At 36.3% G+C, this 19509-nt stretch overlaps 1 protein-coding gene across 2 annotated transcripts in view; it reads left to right on the forward strand.

Annotated features, from left to right (window-relative positions):
* Window positions 1-16306, forward strand: part of mRpL33 (mitochondrial ribosomal protein L33) — a 40429-nt gene extending 24123 nt beyond the window's left edge. Inside the window, exons 4-5 of one of the 2 annotated variants that reach the window (XR_014133109.1) lie at window positions 4655-7732; window positions 7906-8124. Coding sequence is in view for 1 of the 2 variants with exons in the window: in XM_081771991.1 (XP_081628117.1) it covers window positions 16163-16212 (50 nt within the window). In the remaining variant the exon portion in view is untranslated. Of the gene's footprint in view, window positions 1-4654; window positions 7733-7905; window positions 8125-16162 lie in introns of those variants that run through there. The other variant, XM_081771991.1, reaches the window with a different exon arrangement.
* Window positions 16307-19509: the final 3203 nt, after the last annotated feature.

The following is a 19509-nucleotide window of genomic DNA, read 5'->3' on the forward strand; positions in this document are numbered from 1 at the left end:
GATTTTTCATTTTTTAATGTGCGTCTTATAGCTTTCATAATCAAATATTCTAACTTTACTTACTTTTAATATCCGATTCTTGACTTTAACTGCTACCACAGATGCCATTAAATTACCCAGGTCATATACCTAAGTTTTATGAAAATATATGTGTAGAAGAAATATTATAGTATTACATCAAGTTTCTGCTAAAACACTCCATAGAATTTGATATGCGGAGACAGTTTAGTAGTATCTAGTGTCGTACGCATTTTTCGCATCTCCCTAGATAAAGAAGTTTTCTAGTGTTTATTATAGTTGAAAAAATAAGAATTCTGAAGCAGCATAAAAGAACAATTATTTACTAGAAATTAGTTAAAAACACCATCACGAAACCAAGTAAAGAGAAGCTACGTTGTAAGCCCTCTCAATGTAGCTTTACCAAGCAAGAAGAAAAATGAAATGAAATCTTCAAGTTTTACGTCCCAAAGTTGTGCCGGCTAGGGTAAAGGAGACGGTGATGATGAGAAATGAAGTAAACAAATGGTGGAATGAAGAAAGCGGGAGAATCCCGAGAAAACCCACGTAAGTGGTGTTTGTCCACCACAAAATTCAGTTGGCGCGAGCTGGGAGCGAAACAAGGACCCCATGCACCAAAGGTGAACGTTCTACCACTGAGCCCAAGCAAGAAGAAGTAGGAGAAAAGAAATATTAGAGAAAATGTCACCCCAATACAAGGGTATTCTGAAAGGTAATAACTCTTTGGATTAACAATAGAATAGTTGTATAAAATTTTCTAGAACTTGTATAAAGCTATGTAACGTGGGTTCTTGTCACCATGGTATGGTGCATCCTCAGATTGCAGAAAGATTTCTTCGATGATTTGGTTCACATACAACCAAAAACTAATGTTCGTTGAGAAAAGAAAATGCATACAGCAGAACCGTATATTCGAGAGCCTAACCGAACAGAAATAACAACTGCTATGAAGAAATTAAAGAAAAAACACAAATCTCCGGATGTACAGACGTGTTCAAATTATGAGACTCACGCTCGAAAAATGCAAAATTGATGTAGGAGTTCTAATTTCAGACTTTTAGAACATTTAATTTAATGGTTAAACCACAAATATAGGATCTTTCATTTGTTTACTGTACAGTTGAAATGGTGATATCACCGTTGAACAGCAGATGGTATCAGTGAGGGGAGGGGGGATGCTGAAAGTAATGTTTCAGTTGTAGATAGATATTGTGATTCTTATCAACATGTTACAGTCTGAATTGTTGTGGTTGCTGTCGTAAGAAGTTAACGACATTCAAAGCGTTCAACAGTTCGAATGGGCCAGTTTAAAATGATAGTGACGTGTTTCGTGTATCAATCTTTTCTTCTATGTAGTCTTGTAATTGCAGCATAATGGGAAAAGCAAAAGACCTTTCTCCGCGTAAATGTAAGTTAACAAAATACTTCTGGTGGAAATAAAATATATACACGGCAATACATTGCTAGTAGAGTTGGGATAGAACAAAAATCTTGAGTACAATCTCTGTTGAAATGAACAAGAGCCAAAATAGGATTGGGAGGTGTGGACGAAAACCAAAGCTATCGCTAAGAGGTATCAGAAAACTAAAAAGATTGGCTCTTGGAAACAGAAGTGCAACTTCTAACAGACTTAAACATAAAAATGGCTGAGTATGGCGCAGACATTTGGCCTGAAAGTTTTCGAAGGATTCTTTGTGCACAGGGAATAAAAGCACACGGTCAAGAAAGCGCCTCGAATGGGCAGGGGGCCTAGAATATTGGACTGCTGACGATTGGAGAATAGTGTGTTTCAGTGATGAATTATGTATCTTTGTGTCTGATGAATGTTCACAATATGTGCGACATTGACCTGAGAAGAATGTATATAATAGACAGGACAATGAAGCACGACCAATACCTACAAGTTCTTCAAGAAGAACTGCTTTCCGAGACTGCACTCTGGTTTGATGACGTACAATTCATCTTTATGCATGATGGAGCCCCATGCCACCGGGCCAAAGCTGTGACAGAGTTCTTCGAGGACAACGAAATTAGTGTTCTTCCATGGCCAGGCACTAGTCTTGATATGAACCCGATTGAAAACTTTTGGAGCTTCATGAAAGAAAAACTAGAGAAGAAGGACATTAGAACCAAACTTTAATTGATCAAGGAGATCAACATTTTGTGATATCACGATGCTGACTTGAAGACAAAATGTGCTAAACCCGTATTTCGATGCCACAAGAGATAAAAGACTTAATAAAGAATAAGGAATTTCATGGGTATATTGGTGCAGCCCTTTAAAAAAATTGAGGGGGGTACGTTCGCTTAACCTTAAATTTTTCTCGATTTTGATTGGCTGATAAAGGTCACGTGATCTTAGGGTCCCCGCCCACACAGGAAATTTAAAATTTCAGGTCATGTGGTATGACGTCATGAGTAATCTTTGCGAGGAAATCCCTCACTCCGGATTTTTGAATCCCGTTCCTTTTTATGGTTATTCTTTTTGGTATCATGATGGTGTACTGGTGTCTCCCTATGGAGGACTTGGACCCACCTTAAATATTATCGTTTCCTTTTACGGGTAAGATGGTTACTCTCTTTCTTACCTTGATAGAGTACAGAAGTTCCCCATGGAGGGCCTACTTTGCACGTTCTCATGTGGAAATCGAGTACAGAGTCTTGGAGAGGGTTGTCTGTCACAGAGTAAAGGTACATGAACGAACCAATGGCAGAGGTCAAGGGTATTGTCCAGGATTAATTTCGTTCCCTTGGATGGATATGAGGATCAGTGTTCAATGTTGAGTTTAACGTCTCATTTTTAGCACCGTGCCTAGGACGTAGTGATTTGAACCACATGAGGAATCGAACCACGGTGTCTCAAACTAAAGACGCTTACGCTAACCGCTCAGCCACGAATGAGGTCGGTTTAACAATGTTGCAGGGTTTCGAACCATGGTCAATATAATGTCCCTGAAAGAATACATTTATAGTTTAAGATGTGTAAAAGAAAACAAATCTAACATTGTAACGTTTCCGTTTGGGGATTAAAATAAAATGCTGAAAGACTTCTTTGTGTGTTGACATACCACAAACGTGTCGGCATGATTCATGAAAAGCAAACGTTGACACTCTTTTATTGAATATGCGGTAATTGAAATAATGCATTGTTTTGACGTCACAGTTACGAAAGTTAGTAACATGATCCGGGCAGAAAGCATTCAGGATGGTGTCATGATCAGAATTGCGATACTAGATGGTGTAATATATCGACTAATAAAAAGATTTCATAACAATTTATGTGTCAAGAGAAACGTGAATTTGCAATTCAATGACGTCATGGTCGATTGTTACACCTCATTTTTCAAATCCTACACCGACGTCAACTCTGAAGTGAACAAGGTGCACTTTTTATATCAGTGTAAATTTATCATCACGAATTATTGTTAGAACGAATTTAAGGTAAGTTCACAATTAACATTTGAGATCATTTGAGATTTCATTCTCAGACAAGTTTATAAACCGCGTTACTCAATATCAATGGAGTGATGAGAATCATATTGTTGTTTTAATAAACTACGAGGATAAAATTGTTATTACTAACGAACTGTTTTACTTATATATATATATATATATATATATATATATATATATATATATATATATATATATATATATATATATATATATATAAGCTATACATGAAATATCGTCCCCTTTAGGCTATGGAAGAGTAAATGAAGGAATTAATGAAATGGAAAAGTGGGAGCACCCTAAATAAACTCACGCTTACTTGGTCGGGGATCGAATCAGGAACCCCATGCATTACAAGTAAGCGTTCTTTAAAACTAAGCATGAGAAATTATATGATTTGTTAATTTTAGTTTAGCATCTCTTCAGCTTAAAGTGCCCACCCGGGATTGAACCCGATTTTCCATGTCAGAGGTGTGTACGCTAACCACTTAGCTTAGTTTTGAAAAGAATGCATTACAAAAATTCGAAAACTACGCACGATAATAATATTGTTCGATTCCCGAAAAAGTTTGACAGCGCCCCTTTTTAACAACGAGATGTGACCCTACAGCTTAACATGGAAAGCAAACCCAGTGAAGATTGAACCAAAGTTTTCCACGTTAGAGGCACATACGCTAGCTGCTTAGCCACGAGGAAACTCAGTTTTGGAAAAGAGTGCATGAATATTTGGTTAAAAGTTTTACAATATACAGAATTTTTTCTTCTTGATAATTGCATATGCATAACGATATTGTTTGATGGATCTCTTAAAGTTGCTAACGCACATTTTAAAGTTGAAGAAAAATGCTTACGCGTACTTTGCCGCATCTCAGCACAGTTAGAAGACAGATTCATTCATTCATTCATGCTTTCTTTTTGTCACTATAGAGTCGTACGTCAGTTACATGCTGATGTTGGTCTCGGGTTTGATTTTCAGTATGACAGCAATAAAATGCTCATTTCAGCAACTGAATTATTTAAGACACGGAGTTCGAAAAAACTGATTACTAGTACGTGCCCACCGGGAATCAAACTCAGGATCTATACATGGTTTGCTTAGTTAAGAATTTAACGTAAGAGTCATGATTTCCTGTTTATCACGAGATCAGTTGATTGATTTAAAATTGTTCTTCTTTCTTTGTAGAAAAAATCCAATTAACGCTGCTCAATTTCATTCCCCTCTCATATTTTTATCGTAATTGTACCTGTTCGTTTGTTCTTCCTTTTTACAACCATGGTCGAATCGGGTTTCACCGTTCACAACGAAGTGGACAACGCATTCATGACTGTAATGAGATCTTTTGAAATGTATGTAAGAAGATTGCTCCAACATATCATCAATGCTTCGTGGTCCCTTACCGGCTAGTCCTATCTGGTATTCCTTAACTTATGCATGCAAAGAAAGCATTATTGATTTTTTTACGATATAGAATCCATGCAGGACAAGAAATTTGACGATAACGTGTTCGTGCACGTCCCGAATTTATTGGTTCACAACAAGTATGTTATGTATGCGTTGAAAATGATAATATTCAGCAACCTTCTAGTACTTGTGGTAAACAACAGCATATTTTTCAAGATGATCCAATTTATAATTTTCTCCTGTATTTTCGGGAACGTCGTCCCAACATAAATAAGATTTTGTGCATCGCTCACAATTCGAAAGGATACGATGGACATTTTATTCTAAAGACTGTGGTAGAACAATGTCAATGGAGACCTGACGTCGTGTTAAATGGGACCAAAATACTAAGTTTAACATTCATTGAACTAAATAGTCTGACATTCATTGACTCTCTGAATTTCCTGCCTATGGCATTAAGCAAATTGACAAAAGCATTCCATTTACGTGCAACCACAGGCTACTTCCCAATTTTTTCAACACCAAGGATAATCAAACGTATATTGGACCACTTCCTGAAACGAAGTTTTATGGTCAAATGAAATGTCTGTTGAAGAGAGAAACAAGTTTATGCAATGGTGCAGCGACCATCGTAATGACCCGTTCCATTTCCAGAAGGAAATTATCAACTATTGCATTCAAGATGTCAATGTACTGCGACAAGCATGTATTTCCATTATGACTTCATTTAAAGCAGAAACCGAAGTGAATCCCTTGGAGACGATAACGATTGCAAGCGCTTCAAATTTAGTCTTCCGTCGAAATTTCCTCAAGCCCAATACCATTGGAATTTTACCGCAACATTGTTATCGATGGAGAAGTACGCAATCTATCGCTGCAATGCAATGGCTGGCCTACTTTAAAAAAACGGAATGGAAACAAATCTTACATGCCGCTCGACAAAAAGAAGTGTTTATTGCGGGATTCCGAGTTGATGGCTACTACCAAGATCCCGAAACGTCAGAAGAGCACGTCTGTGAGCAAGCAGGATGTTTCTATCATGGTTGCAAAGTATGTATTACTACAGGACATAAACTTCATGTATTATTACGGTAATCCTGAAGACATCATGGAATTCCATTATGAGCGCACGCAACGAAAGAATGCAAGACTACGTAATTTGGGGTACATTGTACATGAAGTGTGGGAGTGTGAATTTAAACAGCTCTTGAAGCAAAATCCAACAATGGCGACGTAACTCAAGAATCACCCTACATGAATCGCAGCCCCTTAAATCCAATATACAGCTTTTTTCGAGGCAGGACCAATTGTGTAAAACTGTTTCATCAAATCGACGAAAAAGCAGGAGAAAAAATAAGATATCTGGATATTGTCAGTTTATACCCATTCATCGATAAGTGCGCTAAATATCTGGAGGACACCCTAGAATTTATTTACAGGGAGATGAGAATGTACCACCAATAAGTAAAGTAAATGGGCTGATCAAAATGACTCTTCGAAGTCGCCACTTTTATCATGGTCTCCTTTCATATCGATGCAACAAGAAACTACTGTTTCCACTGTGTGCTGCTTGTGCTGAAGGAATGAATCCTGCCCCTACAGCAACGTATACGCACATCCATTAGGAGTGATGCCTCACTGGAACATGGGTATCGTACGAAATACAAAAGGCAATAGAATTGGGTTATCAACCGGTGGAAATCTTTGAAATTTGGGAATATGATATTGAACAATATGACCCCATCACGAAGACAGGTGATTTGTTCACGGATTACATCAACACGTTTCTCAAATCAAAAATGGAAGATTCTAGATGGCCAAGTACATGTGTCACTGAAGAAGATAAAGCTAAATTTATACAAACCGTCCTGGAGCGTGAAGGCATTGCTTTGGACCCGGCCAAAATTGAAAATAATCCTGCACGGCGAAGTTTGTCTAAGCTGGCGCTTAACTCTCTATGGGGGAAGCTATCGCAACGTTCAAACTTTAGTCAGACCACTATTGTTGGTCAAGAATTTTATGAAAAGCTAACATCCAGATATTGAACTCCATCAAATTGTACTCATCAATGATACCATGTTGTATGCGTTCTGGGAATACAATGAACATGTCCCTGTTCAAAATCGAAACACCGATGTCGTTTTGGGAGCGTTTACATCTTGTCAGGCACGTCTGGAGCTGTACAAATACTTGGAAATGTTGCAGGAACGTGTATTGTATTTTGACACGGATTCTGTGATATTTACAGAAAAGCCGGGGGAGCCAACCATTGAACCTTCCACCTATTTAAGATGTTTATCAGATGAAATCGTTTCTTATGAAGAACGAGCTTACATCGACATTTGTTAGTGGAGGGCCGAAAGATTATGGTTTAGAAATATATAATCCAGACACCAACGCCAGCAGCTATATATTCAAGATTAGAGGATTTACATTAAACTGCGATGCAGGATAACATTTACATTTCAACGCCTTAAAAGAAATTATTTCCAACCAATGCCGTGCACAAGTCACCATTACCATCCCCCATAAAATTTGCAGCACCGAAGACCATAGCATCCTCACTCACTAAGAACAAAAAATCTACAGCATCCAATACACAAAACGACGATTCAGAGAACTCAATTCGTATGATACGGTTTCGTACGGGTACATTAAGAAACGAAAACTGGAGCAAGAAAAAGATTAAGAAAAATGTAAATACCCGATGAGGCCATTTTTCCCATTTTAACATAATCTTTTCCCTTTCCTTTTTTCCCTTATCATAAAGCAGAAACACCATCAGCGGAAGAAAATGCAGTTATCTCGTACCCAGAGGAGGAAGAACTGAACAGAGTGCTACACATCCATCTTTCACGCGTAAGTTTTATTTCTCTCTTATCAATATTTACTCCTTTTTGTTATTTCAGGAAAACTAATTTGTAAAGTAATATATTGCTTCTTTTGCTAAAATCAATATTTACTCGTTTTTATTTTTCAGGAAAACAAATTCATATCAACATGTAATCTATTGCTTCTTTTTTTCTTTACAGGATACGTCTACAAGACTCGACGGTGACACGTTCAGTGTATTCATTGACCTAGATTCTCCACTTATTGTATTAATAAAATTGTATGAGAAAAGCAAATACCTTTCGTTAAAATACAACGAGTTGAAAAATATAATATACTGAATTATTATTTCTTGAAACCCTATTTTTCCGAAAGCTGATTTTCAAATAATGTCTAACCCTGAAAATTTGATCAAAATTTTCCTATAATTTGGTTTAAAATGATTAGTTTGAAAATATTTCGTACGAAAAATTAATTTGAAAATTTAGTTTCCAAAATTTGGTTTATAATTTTTAGTACAAAATTTTAAAAGTCTAGCTCGAGAAAAGTTTGATATAAAAATTTTTAGATTTGGTTTAAATCTTTTAGTTCGAAAATTTTGAATTTTAAAATTTTAAAACTAATTCGAAAAAAGTTTGATTTAAGAATATTAGATTTCTAAAATTTAATTTAAATCTTTTAGTTCGAAACTTTTTTGTTTTCAAATTAGTTCGAAAATTTTTGGCTTGAAAATTTGCTTCAAGAAAAGTTTGATTTAGGATTTTTTAATTTACCAAAAAGTACGTTTAAAAATTTTAGTTCAAAAATTTCGATTTGAAAAAAAGTATTTCGAAAAGTTTCGTTAATTTTTTTTGGTTCGAAAATGTCTTAGTTTTGAAAATTTTGTTTAAAAATTTTTCGTTTTTCAAAATTTTTAGTTTTGAAAATTCTTGCACTCAGCGGAACCGTCTCGGAAAGAGTCGGAGCAGTTTAGATTTAAAAAATCTGGCAATACTGTTTCCATCAATGAAGCGCTTAGTGAGCAACAAAACGCTGAGCGTTTAAAAAATCGCTCAAACCCACAGCAATGTTTCTTAAGAGTTCTTATAAATTACCAATCAAATTTAAGCAAAGCGTTACCTCTTTAGTTAATCTACAAACGACAAAGATGGACCTGGACGCCTCTCTTTGACCATTGTTAGATAATAAAGGTATCCTTTGAGAGACACACTAAACACCCTGGTTCGACATCCACCAATCAAAATTGAACATTGATCCTCGAAAGTTCCTCAAAGTTTTCGGATTTTAACCATCGAAAGGAACAAAATTAGTTCTGGACATTAACCTTGACCTCTGCCATTGGTTCGTTCATATAACTTTACTCTGTGACAGACAATCCCCTCCAAGACTTTGTACTCAATCTGCACACGAGAACGTTTAAGGTGGGCTCTCTCTCTCCATCAAGGTAAAAAAGAGGGTAACCATCTTACCCGTAAAAGGAAACGATAATATTTAAGGTGGGTCTGAGTCCTAAATAGGGAGACACCAGTACACCATCATGATACCAAAAAGGATAACCATAAAAGGGAACGGGATTCAAAAATCCAGAGTGAGGGATTTCCCCGCAAGGGTCACCCATGATGTCATACCACCTAACCTGAATTGTTAAATTTTCTGCGCGGGCGGAGCCTAAGATCACGTGACCTCTATCAGCCAATCAGAATCGAGAAAATTTTAAGGTTAAGCGAACGTACCCCTCGATTTTTAAAGGGCTGCACCAATATACTCATGTCTTATGAGAGAATGTATACGCCCATATACTGTAACTATATAAGGTAATAGGACCACATCAAAGGGGATAAAATGGGTAAAAAACCTCCAAAATTTGATTTAGATTTTTTTTACCCATGAAATGGAATGATATGGACCTACAAATTACAAAGGTGCATACCCTGTCCCATACACCCCTTGAACAGGTCCTGTGAAACTTTGACTTGACCTTTGACCTCCAAATTATGTCCCCATACCAAAATGTGCCCCGAATAGAGCGTGTGTTGGCCTGAGCAAGGTACCTCTGACTCATTCGGGCAAACGGGGGTGTACTACTGCCTATAGCCGAATTGTATTCATCAGATTATGGCATATGATGATTATGTAAATCTGGTAGAGGATGATAGGAGAACAATAGAAGGAAATGCAAAAATTTTACCAAATGCTTGCAGGAACATTGATTTAGAAATAAACGCAGAAAAAACTAAAACATGGAAATTTGTCGGGATTTTAATACTGTGAATGATGGATACGTCAAAATATCAAATAATAATTTTGACAAAGTGGATACTTTCAAATATCTAGGATGAATATTAACATACTAATACCATATCCACAAAGAAATTAAATGTCAACTGAAAGAAGCGAATTCGTATTATTACGCAATTTAAAATCTTTAGTCTGCTAATTCTGTCAAGGAATGTGAAACTAAAAATACGTATATAAAACGATAATCATACCTGTTTGCTGTATGGTTGTGAAACATGGTCCCTCACTCTGAGGGAAGAACGCAGAGTGAGCATATTTGAAAATAAAATACTGAAGCTGGGAGCGCGGTGGCTCAGTGGTAGAGCGTTCACCTCCGGTGCTTGGGGTCCCTGGTTCGGTCCCAGCTCGCGCCGCGTGGACTTTGTGCTGGACAAACACCGTGCTCGTGGGTTTTCTCGGGGTTCTCCCGTTTCCTCCCACTTTCTTCATTTCACTCATTTCTCATTATCACCGTCTCCTTTAGCCTAACCGGCATAACCATGGGACGTTAAACTTAAAGATTTCATTTCATTTTTTCAAAATACTGAAGCGAATAACGGTGAAAAAAATTGCATAAAATTTGCAACATCGCAAACTCTGCCAACAGTGGACCGTGGCACACGATATGAGCTATGCAAGAAGATAAGTGTATCTGTTGTACATTAGCAAGTGCAGGAGAAGAATGACGCACAACGAAATAAGTTTGGCGTTAAATGAGGAACAGCATCGTAAAATAATCGTGCAATATTGGAAAGACAATCCGAATATTAAAATGTCAGACCTTGTTTAACGCTTCCAGAATGTGGGATACTCAAGACGAACGTTGTATAATATTGTGTCGAAAGTAGAGAAGGGTATGAACGTGGAAAATATGGTCGGCAGTGAACGGAAATTGACTTTAAGTGATCCCAAGGTGTTGAGACAACTTCGACGATCTACTAAAGTAAGGTGGCAAAATCGTACCGAGAATTTGATAGGAAATGTCACTGTGATAAAAATACAGTGAAGGATGCTTTACAGAAAATGGGAATTACCAGACGTGAACGGAAAACTATGCCGAAGGTTACGGAACAACAAATTGTGATTCAGAAACAACGTTTAAGAACTCTTGTCACCAAAACGTTCATTGCTAAAAATGATGTACTCTGCATGATGGACGATGAGACCTATTTTACATTAGACGGTCACGAGTGGCAGCCAAAATCGTTCTACGATCTACGAACTGGTGATGTGCCTGATTCAGTACGTTTTCCTCCGAAATCAAAATATCCACAAAAGGTGTTGCTATGGCTTGCGATGAGTGAAAAGAGACTCTCTAAACCGCAGTTTTTCACCACTGGCCTTGCGCTAAACACTGAACGTTATGTGAAGTTCTGTGTGTCGAAAGTTAAACAGTTTATCAACACGTATCATCGTGGAGACAATGTGGTGTTTTGGCCAGAATTAGGCTTCCACTACGCTACAGCAGGTCTTGAGCCATGGCATACGCTACATACCCAAAGATCAAAAGCCTCCTAATGTTCCTCAACTTCGGCCTATTGAGGACCTTTGGGCAAATTTGAAGAGACAAATGCATGCCAATAATTATCACCCAACATTCGTTGCAGGTCTTATCCGACGTATCCGTAGATGCTTGAATGAAATTGATACATCGTGTTTCGCGTCACACATGCAAAACGTTCCCCGCAATTGTCGTAAGGCCAGCAGATATGGCGTAAATGTGTTTGTACATTAAAGTCCAGATGACATTCTTGCTTAACAATCAGAGAACACAACAAAATTTCGGATGTTTAGTGTGGCAAACGAATTATAATTTTGTGCAATTTTTTTTTTTCACTATACGTTATTCAGACCCAAGGAGATCGGGAATGAGGAATGGTGGAAACTTCATAATGAGGAACTGCATAATTTATACTGTTTATCAAACATTGTTAGAGTCATCAAGTCCAACAGATTCAGGTGGGCAGATCATGTAGCTAAAATGAAAAGTAGAAAAACTTCCAAAATTTTAAGGAAATCCAATTAGAAAACGACTATTCGGAAGACCTAAGCGCAAATGAGAGGACAATATTAAGATGAATCTCGCAAAAATCGGAATACAAAGTAAAAACTGGATCATGATGATTAACGACAAAAGTCACTGGAGAGCTTTTGTGAACGTGGCATCAAACCTCTGGGTTTCATAGACCACAGAGTTAGTATGTTTTAGAACTTGGATACATATCTGGTAGCAATTGGAAAGAATGCTAAATTTCGTTTGGACTCTTTCCTTCGGATTATAAGTTTTGTTCAAAAATCGAGAAAGGAAAACCAACTGTTTAGTTTGATGTTAATTGTATAATTGCTTCATCTCTTCGCAAATTCTTGGACTTGCACGAACAGGAGAATTTATTTATGTTTTACAGGTAGACAAACTAGGATTAAATATTCAGTCTCTTTGCATTTATCTACATCAGTCAAGAAACTGTTAAATAATAATAATAATAAATCTTAAATTTTCAATACCTGCATGTAGCATCTATTTGCTTTTCTGCTTCACTATCAGAAACAGACCAAAATGAGCATTCCACTTCTACTTGGTATGTTGTTCATTTTCGTCTTGTTCTGTTTTATGAATAAAAGTGTACAGAAAATTGTTAATCAGGTCGAAACTAAAGATTAAACTAGGTGATAAACTAGCCAGTAACATAATATGGGGTAATGTATTTGCGTTGAATAGCTGAGGACGAAAGTATCATGTAATGTTTGTCGTTGCCAGTTACTTTGTGCAGTAGAACTTGGAAATAATTGGAAAAGTACTTGTAGCGAACTCCAGTCTAAAGATCTAGTAACGCATCTTTTAGTCCGTGCTAACCAAGTATCTTCCGGTTGAGCGTGCACAATTTGGCGTGCCATAACCCTTTGTCATGTGTAGTGGTAAGGGTTTAGTTTTATTATTCGAGCAAAAGCATTTTATGCATGTTCTACTTTATTCGTTTTAATGTAGAAATAGATGAACAGAAAACATAATTGAATTAGAGTGCTTTCAAATTGCTTAGAAATTCACAATAATTTCCATTATATCCATTATATTATTCCACAGTTCAAAAAAAAAAAAAAAACTACAGAAATGTCTACCACAGATATCTGTATATGGTTGTACGCGATTGGAGAAGGATAATTATATTGCTAGCAAAATGTGAGAGTGAGAAAAAGAAACTAGATTAAACGCGCTCTCCTCACAGATTCATTATGAATTACCATTGGACAATATTGTGTCCGTAGGTTTCCCTCGGGTTCTCCCTTGTCCTCCTACATTCTCACTCCACGAATTATTTCATTATCATTCACATTCATTAACCATCCATCTTTAGAGCATAATCCTGAAACGTAAAACTAGAAATGTCATTTCATGAATTATCATAATATATTTGAAACCTAATTGGGTGCTCGCCTTTGGACAGCGACGATTTGCGAATTTACACGATTCAGTTTCTTATTCTTATTGTGTTTCATTACTCATCTTCCGTGGGAGACATGGGTTCGATTCCCGGCAGAAGCTCCTGTAGTTCGGATTCCACGTTAATCAGTAAATCCTGTCTCATATAGCCTCGCTGTTGAAAGGGAGTTAAACTCAAGATCAACTCAACTCAATTAATCATCACTAAAAATGTATCGCCTTATCACACTTGGCAAAATTTATAAACCTGAAACAAACTAAACTAGTGACATGTAAACAAAGCTTAAAACTAATCAACCTCACTAGTTTCATGGTAACCTATAAGCTAGCTTATTTTATAACAAATTGGTACTTTAAGATGCACAAACTACATGAACCATTTATACCAATAAAAATAACGTATATGCACAGAAACCTCCCACTGAGTTGATTAATCTAATTTTTAATTTAACGTTCCACCAAGGCTAAGGGAGACGGTGATGATAAGATGGATGATAATGGTAGAATGCTGAAAGTGGAAGGAAACAGGAGAACCCGAGAAAACTGATGCATCCGGGTGTGTCCACAATAAAGTCACTTGTGCAGCTAGGATCGAACCAAAAGATCTCATGCGTCAGAGGTAGGCGCTCTACAACTGAGCCACTGCAGCCCCTTTAAGTTTCATTCAATTAAATCGAACATTTAAATAGGAACGATGCATGCAGTGAATATTTTGTGTGATTTTTTTCTTTCTTTTCTTACATACATCGTTCTTGTTTAAATGTTGGGTTTAATTGAATGCAACTTCAAAGTGGGTCAATGGGTTTAATGAACTATACCGACAAACTGTAAGAGGTGATTCCTCACATCAAAATAAGAGAAAAAGTTCATGAGGACGTATGTCGGAAAGTCATAGTTTCAGAGATAGGGCTGTCCAAAATTGCGAAAAAGCTAAATTTCAGTAGGCCCTATTTCGAATTCTAGAAACTGTGGATGGGGGTTCTTATCAGCATAAAGGAAGCCACTTATACCCAATCTAAAAGTGCATATTTCATCGATTGTCAATAGGCGTAGAGGATATTCCCTACAGGGTGTAATTCTGATATGCTCTCAATAGAGTTTTCAGTTATACTCTGATTTCAAGAAGGGTCCCAAGTAGGCAGGAGGTAAGCCTGGACAACAATGGTCATCCAATGCTTCAGAGGGAAGGCGGAAGTATTAGGAACTGGCAGCTCCATTTTTTTTGTGTTCGGAATAAGGTGTGATGATATGTATTTCGTCACGGTATATTTCACGTTTTCTTCACTTATAAGCGTGAAAGAAAACATCGCAGCATGCGTTTTCCCAAGTACGAGAGACCGTGCTGCTGACAATCCTTAACACTTTCGACATCACAAACAAACAAACAAAAAAAAAAAAAAAAAAAAAAAAGATTCGGTGTTCACTGCTATCAAGGCTTATCGTTTGCCTACTTTGAACCAATCATAAAGTCAGAGCATATCACAAAATTCGGTTGATGGTATGTCTTGGAATTCCTTCAGAAGCAGTTTTTGAACCGCTCATGGAATTTAATTTTTGCGACCTTCGACTGGGTAAAGCTTTATAGAAAGGGTGAGGAAAACCCAAGTTAGTTTTAAATTAAATTAAATTTGATTAGATAGAATTACAGATCTATTTTAAATATCAAATTATCTTAGTTATGAAATCCAGCACTCACCTTTATTTCCCATTACCAATACATTTTTAAACTTTTTCCTTCTTTTACTTTGATATTGACTACACCATAATGTACTGGAAATTATCTAGATATTTTTCTTTATTCCATTAAGTATATTGCTAATGTACTTGCGTAGTATGTTCTGGCAGCTGACGTATGTTGTTATAATAAAGAAAAAGCGTTACTATCCTTGTTTTACCGATGTTGTCTCGATAGATACTACTACCATATTCAATCAGCGAATCTTAGTGCAACTATTATTTATTCATATCCCTAAATAGGTCTGTTTATTTATTTATTTACGAACATAATTCCAAATACAGCTGGTTGCCAGTTTACACTGGAATAATAATAAATAACAACATCTAAGCAATAACAATTTGCTGAAACGTTCAAGGTGAACTTTACCTTCTGGGCGCTTTTGTTAAATTAGTTATATCCTACTTATTGTAAATGAAAATATCAGTTCCATTAAATATTGTATAACACACACTTTTAAAAATAATACAGAAAACATATATTAACACAGTTTTTCGTGGTGCTGCCATAGATTAATGAATAAGCACATCAGTAATTAATGTTGCTCTGTCTCAAAATTAGTAAGGTAGTCCCTGTATATAACCTTTAAAGGACTTTCCTAAACGTTTAGTAGATTTACTAGAGACTGACTTTATAGTTTGTTAGCTATTTTAACTACTAAAGGACTGCGAAAGTATAACTTCAATAAAATTTAACGTAGAATATTTATAATAAGAAACAAAAAGTGTAACACAATCAATAATATCACGAAAATTCTCGATATTGAATATTCTAGGATTTTGGTCTTTTTAATTTACGGGCATGAGAACTTGACTTCCGATGCATTTATACATTAAACTGTGGCAGCAGCACCAAAAAATGTGCGAATAACTAGATGTTGATATTTAAGTTTTTTTTTTTTTTATTATTTTAAAAGAGTCTGATATTCTAATTTTCTTATTTACATTTGTAGCATCTTATGTAATATAGAGAAGTTACAATGTATTTATTTATTTATATATTTCAGTGAGAACGGAAGTAGTGTATAAAGAAAAGAAGAAAATCAGAAGCTTGTAAAACAAATATAAGAAGAAAATTGTATCATATGTAAAATATATGTATTAGCTGTGTTATATCTTAGAATCAAAATATAAACTTTTTTTAAAATAAATATTTTTTCTTCTTTTTGTGCGTAATTTACCTTATACTTTTAAAATGAATACATACATACATTTTTGAAGGTCATGTGACTTCATGACAATCATTTCCAGCTTGTCATTGTACGACTGGCAGTCAAAAAGTTCCGGGAATTCTCTTCTGGCTCTTTATTATCAAAATATAAGTACACATTTAGTTAATCGCCTTCAAACTTGGCACCTTTGAAACACCAATTTGTTCCATCGCTCCTCCGATTGGTGCAAACACCGACGAAAAGCCTCTTTTGGTATTTTCCGAAGTTCAGCCGTCACGTTAGTTCTATGTTGGCGAAATGGAAAAGGCCGATTTTTAGCTTTGGGAAGAGCCAAACAACGATGGTGCTAAACTATTTTTAAGGCTATCAGACTCTGAATCAGATTTTCCGTAATTTGCACGTGAACTTGAAGTTTACGCGTTGCTCGATCTGTGATATTGCGCCAACTGATCACCACACATTCCGCTGTTCAGCTACGCTACTCCTACACTACCTGCTAAGACGTGTTCACACTTGTTAAATCCAGAATTAGGCAACCTAGGGACTTTATTGCCCAAGATTCATTGTGATTGCATCACAAATGCCAGAGCTACATCACGATTCCGGGAACTTTTTGAATGTCCCTCGTATGGCGTAGAAGCACGCGTTTACGATCGGAGAAAGATAACAGGAGCAAACTATGGAAAATGACGAGGTAAGGAACAAAATAAAAGCAGTGTTGGGAGTGCACGAACAACTATCAAAAAATCAATCGATTTTTTGCATGTCATCACCTTGTCTTTTATCAATCTCAGGTTTGCACTCTGCTCCTGTTTCCCTCTTTTGTTTTGCTGAGAATAGGAGCAGCAGCAGACGGTGACGTCACAAGACCATTCAGTTGACAATGACTTGCGTAAAAGGAAACATAAACTTCGTTCTGTTCCTTGGTATGATTGCTGTAAATTGACACACTTCCAAATTTAGCATTGCTAAGTTTCTTTTAGCTATTAGCGCTTGAAGTCATCGGAGAAAACTAGAATTGCACTCCCCTTCTATATACAAATAGCCGTTGGAGACTAATATGGAGTTTACCACTCTTTAGCACTGATGCTATGAGACATTGAGCTACAGCTTAAGATGGGATCCGAGCCATGTAAAGAAGACAAGCCCGGATATCCTGCACCCACCGTGCGTATGCAGCGAATGTGTCTTTGCTATTGATGTTCCATTTCGCATCTTTCATACATATTGTAACGTAAGAAGCATTAGTACGGCTAAAATTACTCACAAGAAGGGCAAACCATTCTTATTTTCAACGATTGTATATATATATTATAAGGGTGTCCCGTGAGGAAAGTCAAAGATTTTGAGAGGTCATTTTAAGCAAAAATGCTTATGTGAACATAGAGTCTATTCTCCCTCGTTTCGGAGATAGGGGTGGGGATAACTTTTTTGTCTCTTGCACTTGCCGATTTTCGTTTGAAACATTCTAGCACATCCTATAGTTGGGGTTATGTTACATATTATGCCTCGTTTGAAAGCTAATGAAACAGGCTTGCAGATATTATACAGGTTGTTTCAGTACTACATACAAGAGGGAAGTAACGGAGAGAATTTTTTGCGAATTTCCCTATAAATTTTTCTTTTTTAAATAATTTTGTACTGTTCTTGAGTGCAAACACTGTCGCTAGAGGAACAGTATCTGATTAGGCGAAAAGGATATTGTATACCAAAGATCCAGGTGAGGTGTCAAGTTTTTAGCTTTATTAGAAGCCGTAAAAAAAAAAAAAAAAAAAAAGAAAGAAAAAAAAGAAAAAAGCATTCTTACTAACTTTTTACTCTAATAACATAATGTTCCAACTTTCCATAGCTGACATTTTGATTACAAATATTAAGAAACAAATGTTTTAAATGCAAAAAAAGAGCGATAAGAACGATAACAGGAATTCCAGAGAGAGAATCATGTAGACATTTTTTCAAAGATTTTGAAATAATGACCATCCCGTCCATGTACATATTATCGTGCCTTATTTATATCAAAGAAAACTGTACAAATTATGTTACTCGAAGTAGTGTTCACTCACACAATACAAGGCGCAAAAATGAAATAAATATTCCCCATGTACGGCTGTGCAAAACTCAAAATAGTTATAAATATATAGGGATGAAATTGTATAATCTATTGCCACCTAGAGTGAGAGAAATGGAGATTAAAAATTTTAAATGTTTTTGTAAAAAGTGGCTCTTAGAAAAGTGTATATATAGTATTTCAGAATTTACGGAAGAAATTTCAGTATTAGAATAGAAAAGTAGTACTAGGTAAAATATAAAATATTGTATTGATTAATTAAAATTGTAAATATTACATGTACGCAAACTTAAATTTTGACGTTGTCTATTACAACATCATGTTGTTTAACGACAATAAATAATTCTTATTCTTATTCTTATTCTTAAAATTGGAAATACAATACTATTCCCTAACATAAGAGAGCGGTACATTTCTATGCGGGAATACTAATTACAATTCTGACAACAGATGAGAGTAAAACAAAACCCACTTGAATTAAAGGTTTCGTACAACATACTATACCAGAATGTCCATTACAATAGGGTTGTCGAAATCATAAATAATTATTTCTAACGCACACAAACATTTTGCTTGTCTCACGTACACTCGACAGAGACGTCGCCACTATTATGCCCAATTACCTCGAAATGTTTTTTTGATTTTTTCTGCTGTAAGCGGTGTACCGCAACTCATTAACTTGAAAGGGCCCTTTATTAATTATCTTCTATCTCGTGTGCGCAAGTGATAGGAGGAGTTTTGGTACCGTGAGGAAGTGCAAAGTGCTTGTGTGTAGACTGTGAAAGAAGTTCGACAGTGTTGTAATAGAATGCCGTTCCAATACACCCGTGCTGAACTACATGTTGGTTTCTCCCAATGGATACAGGAGCATCCTAATATTTTGCCATTCATCTTACTCACCGATGAGGCCACTTTCATCAGGAATGGGATAAACAACACCCTCAACTAGCATCATTGGAGTGACGAAAACTCTGGGGCAATCACAGTAAGACAATATTGGGAACAATTTTCTGTAAATGTTTGGGTTATCTGTGATCAGATCCTTTCGTTTTTTCCTCCCCAGCGTTTGACCGGTGAATATTATTTGTATTTCCCGCGCCATGAATTACCAGTA

This window comes from Thermobia domestica, chromosome 9 (assembly GCF_964235325.1).
Source record: "Thermobia domestica chromosome 9, izTheDome1.hap1.1, whole genome shotgun sequence".
Classification (NCBI taxonomy): Eukaryota; Metazoa; Arthropoda; class Insecta; order Zygentoma; family Lepismatidae; genus Thermobia; species Thermobia domestica.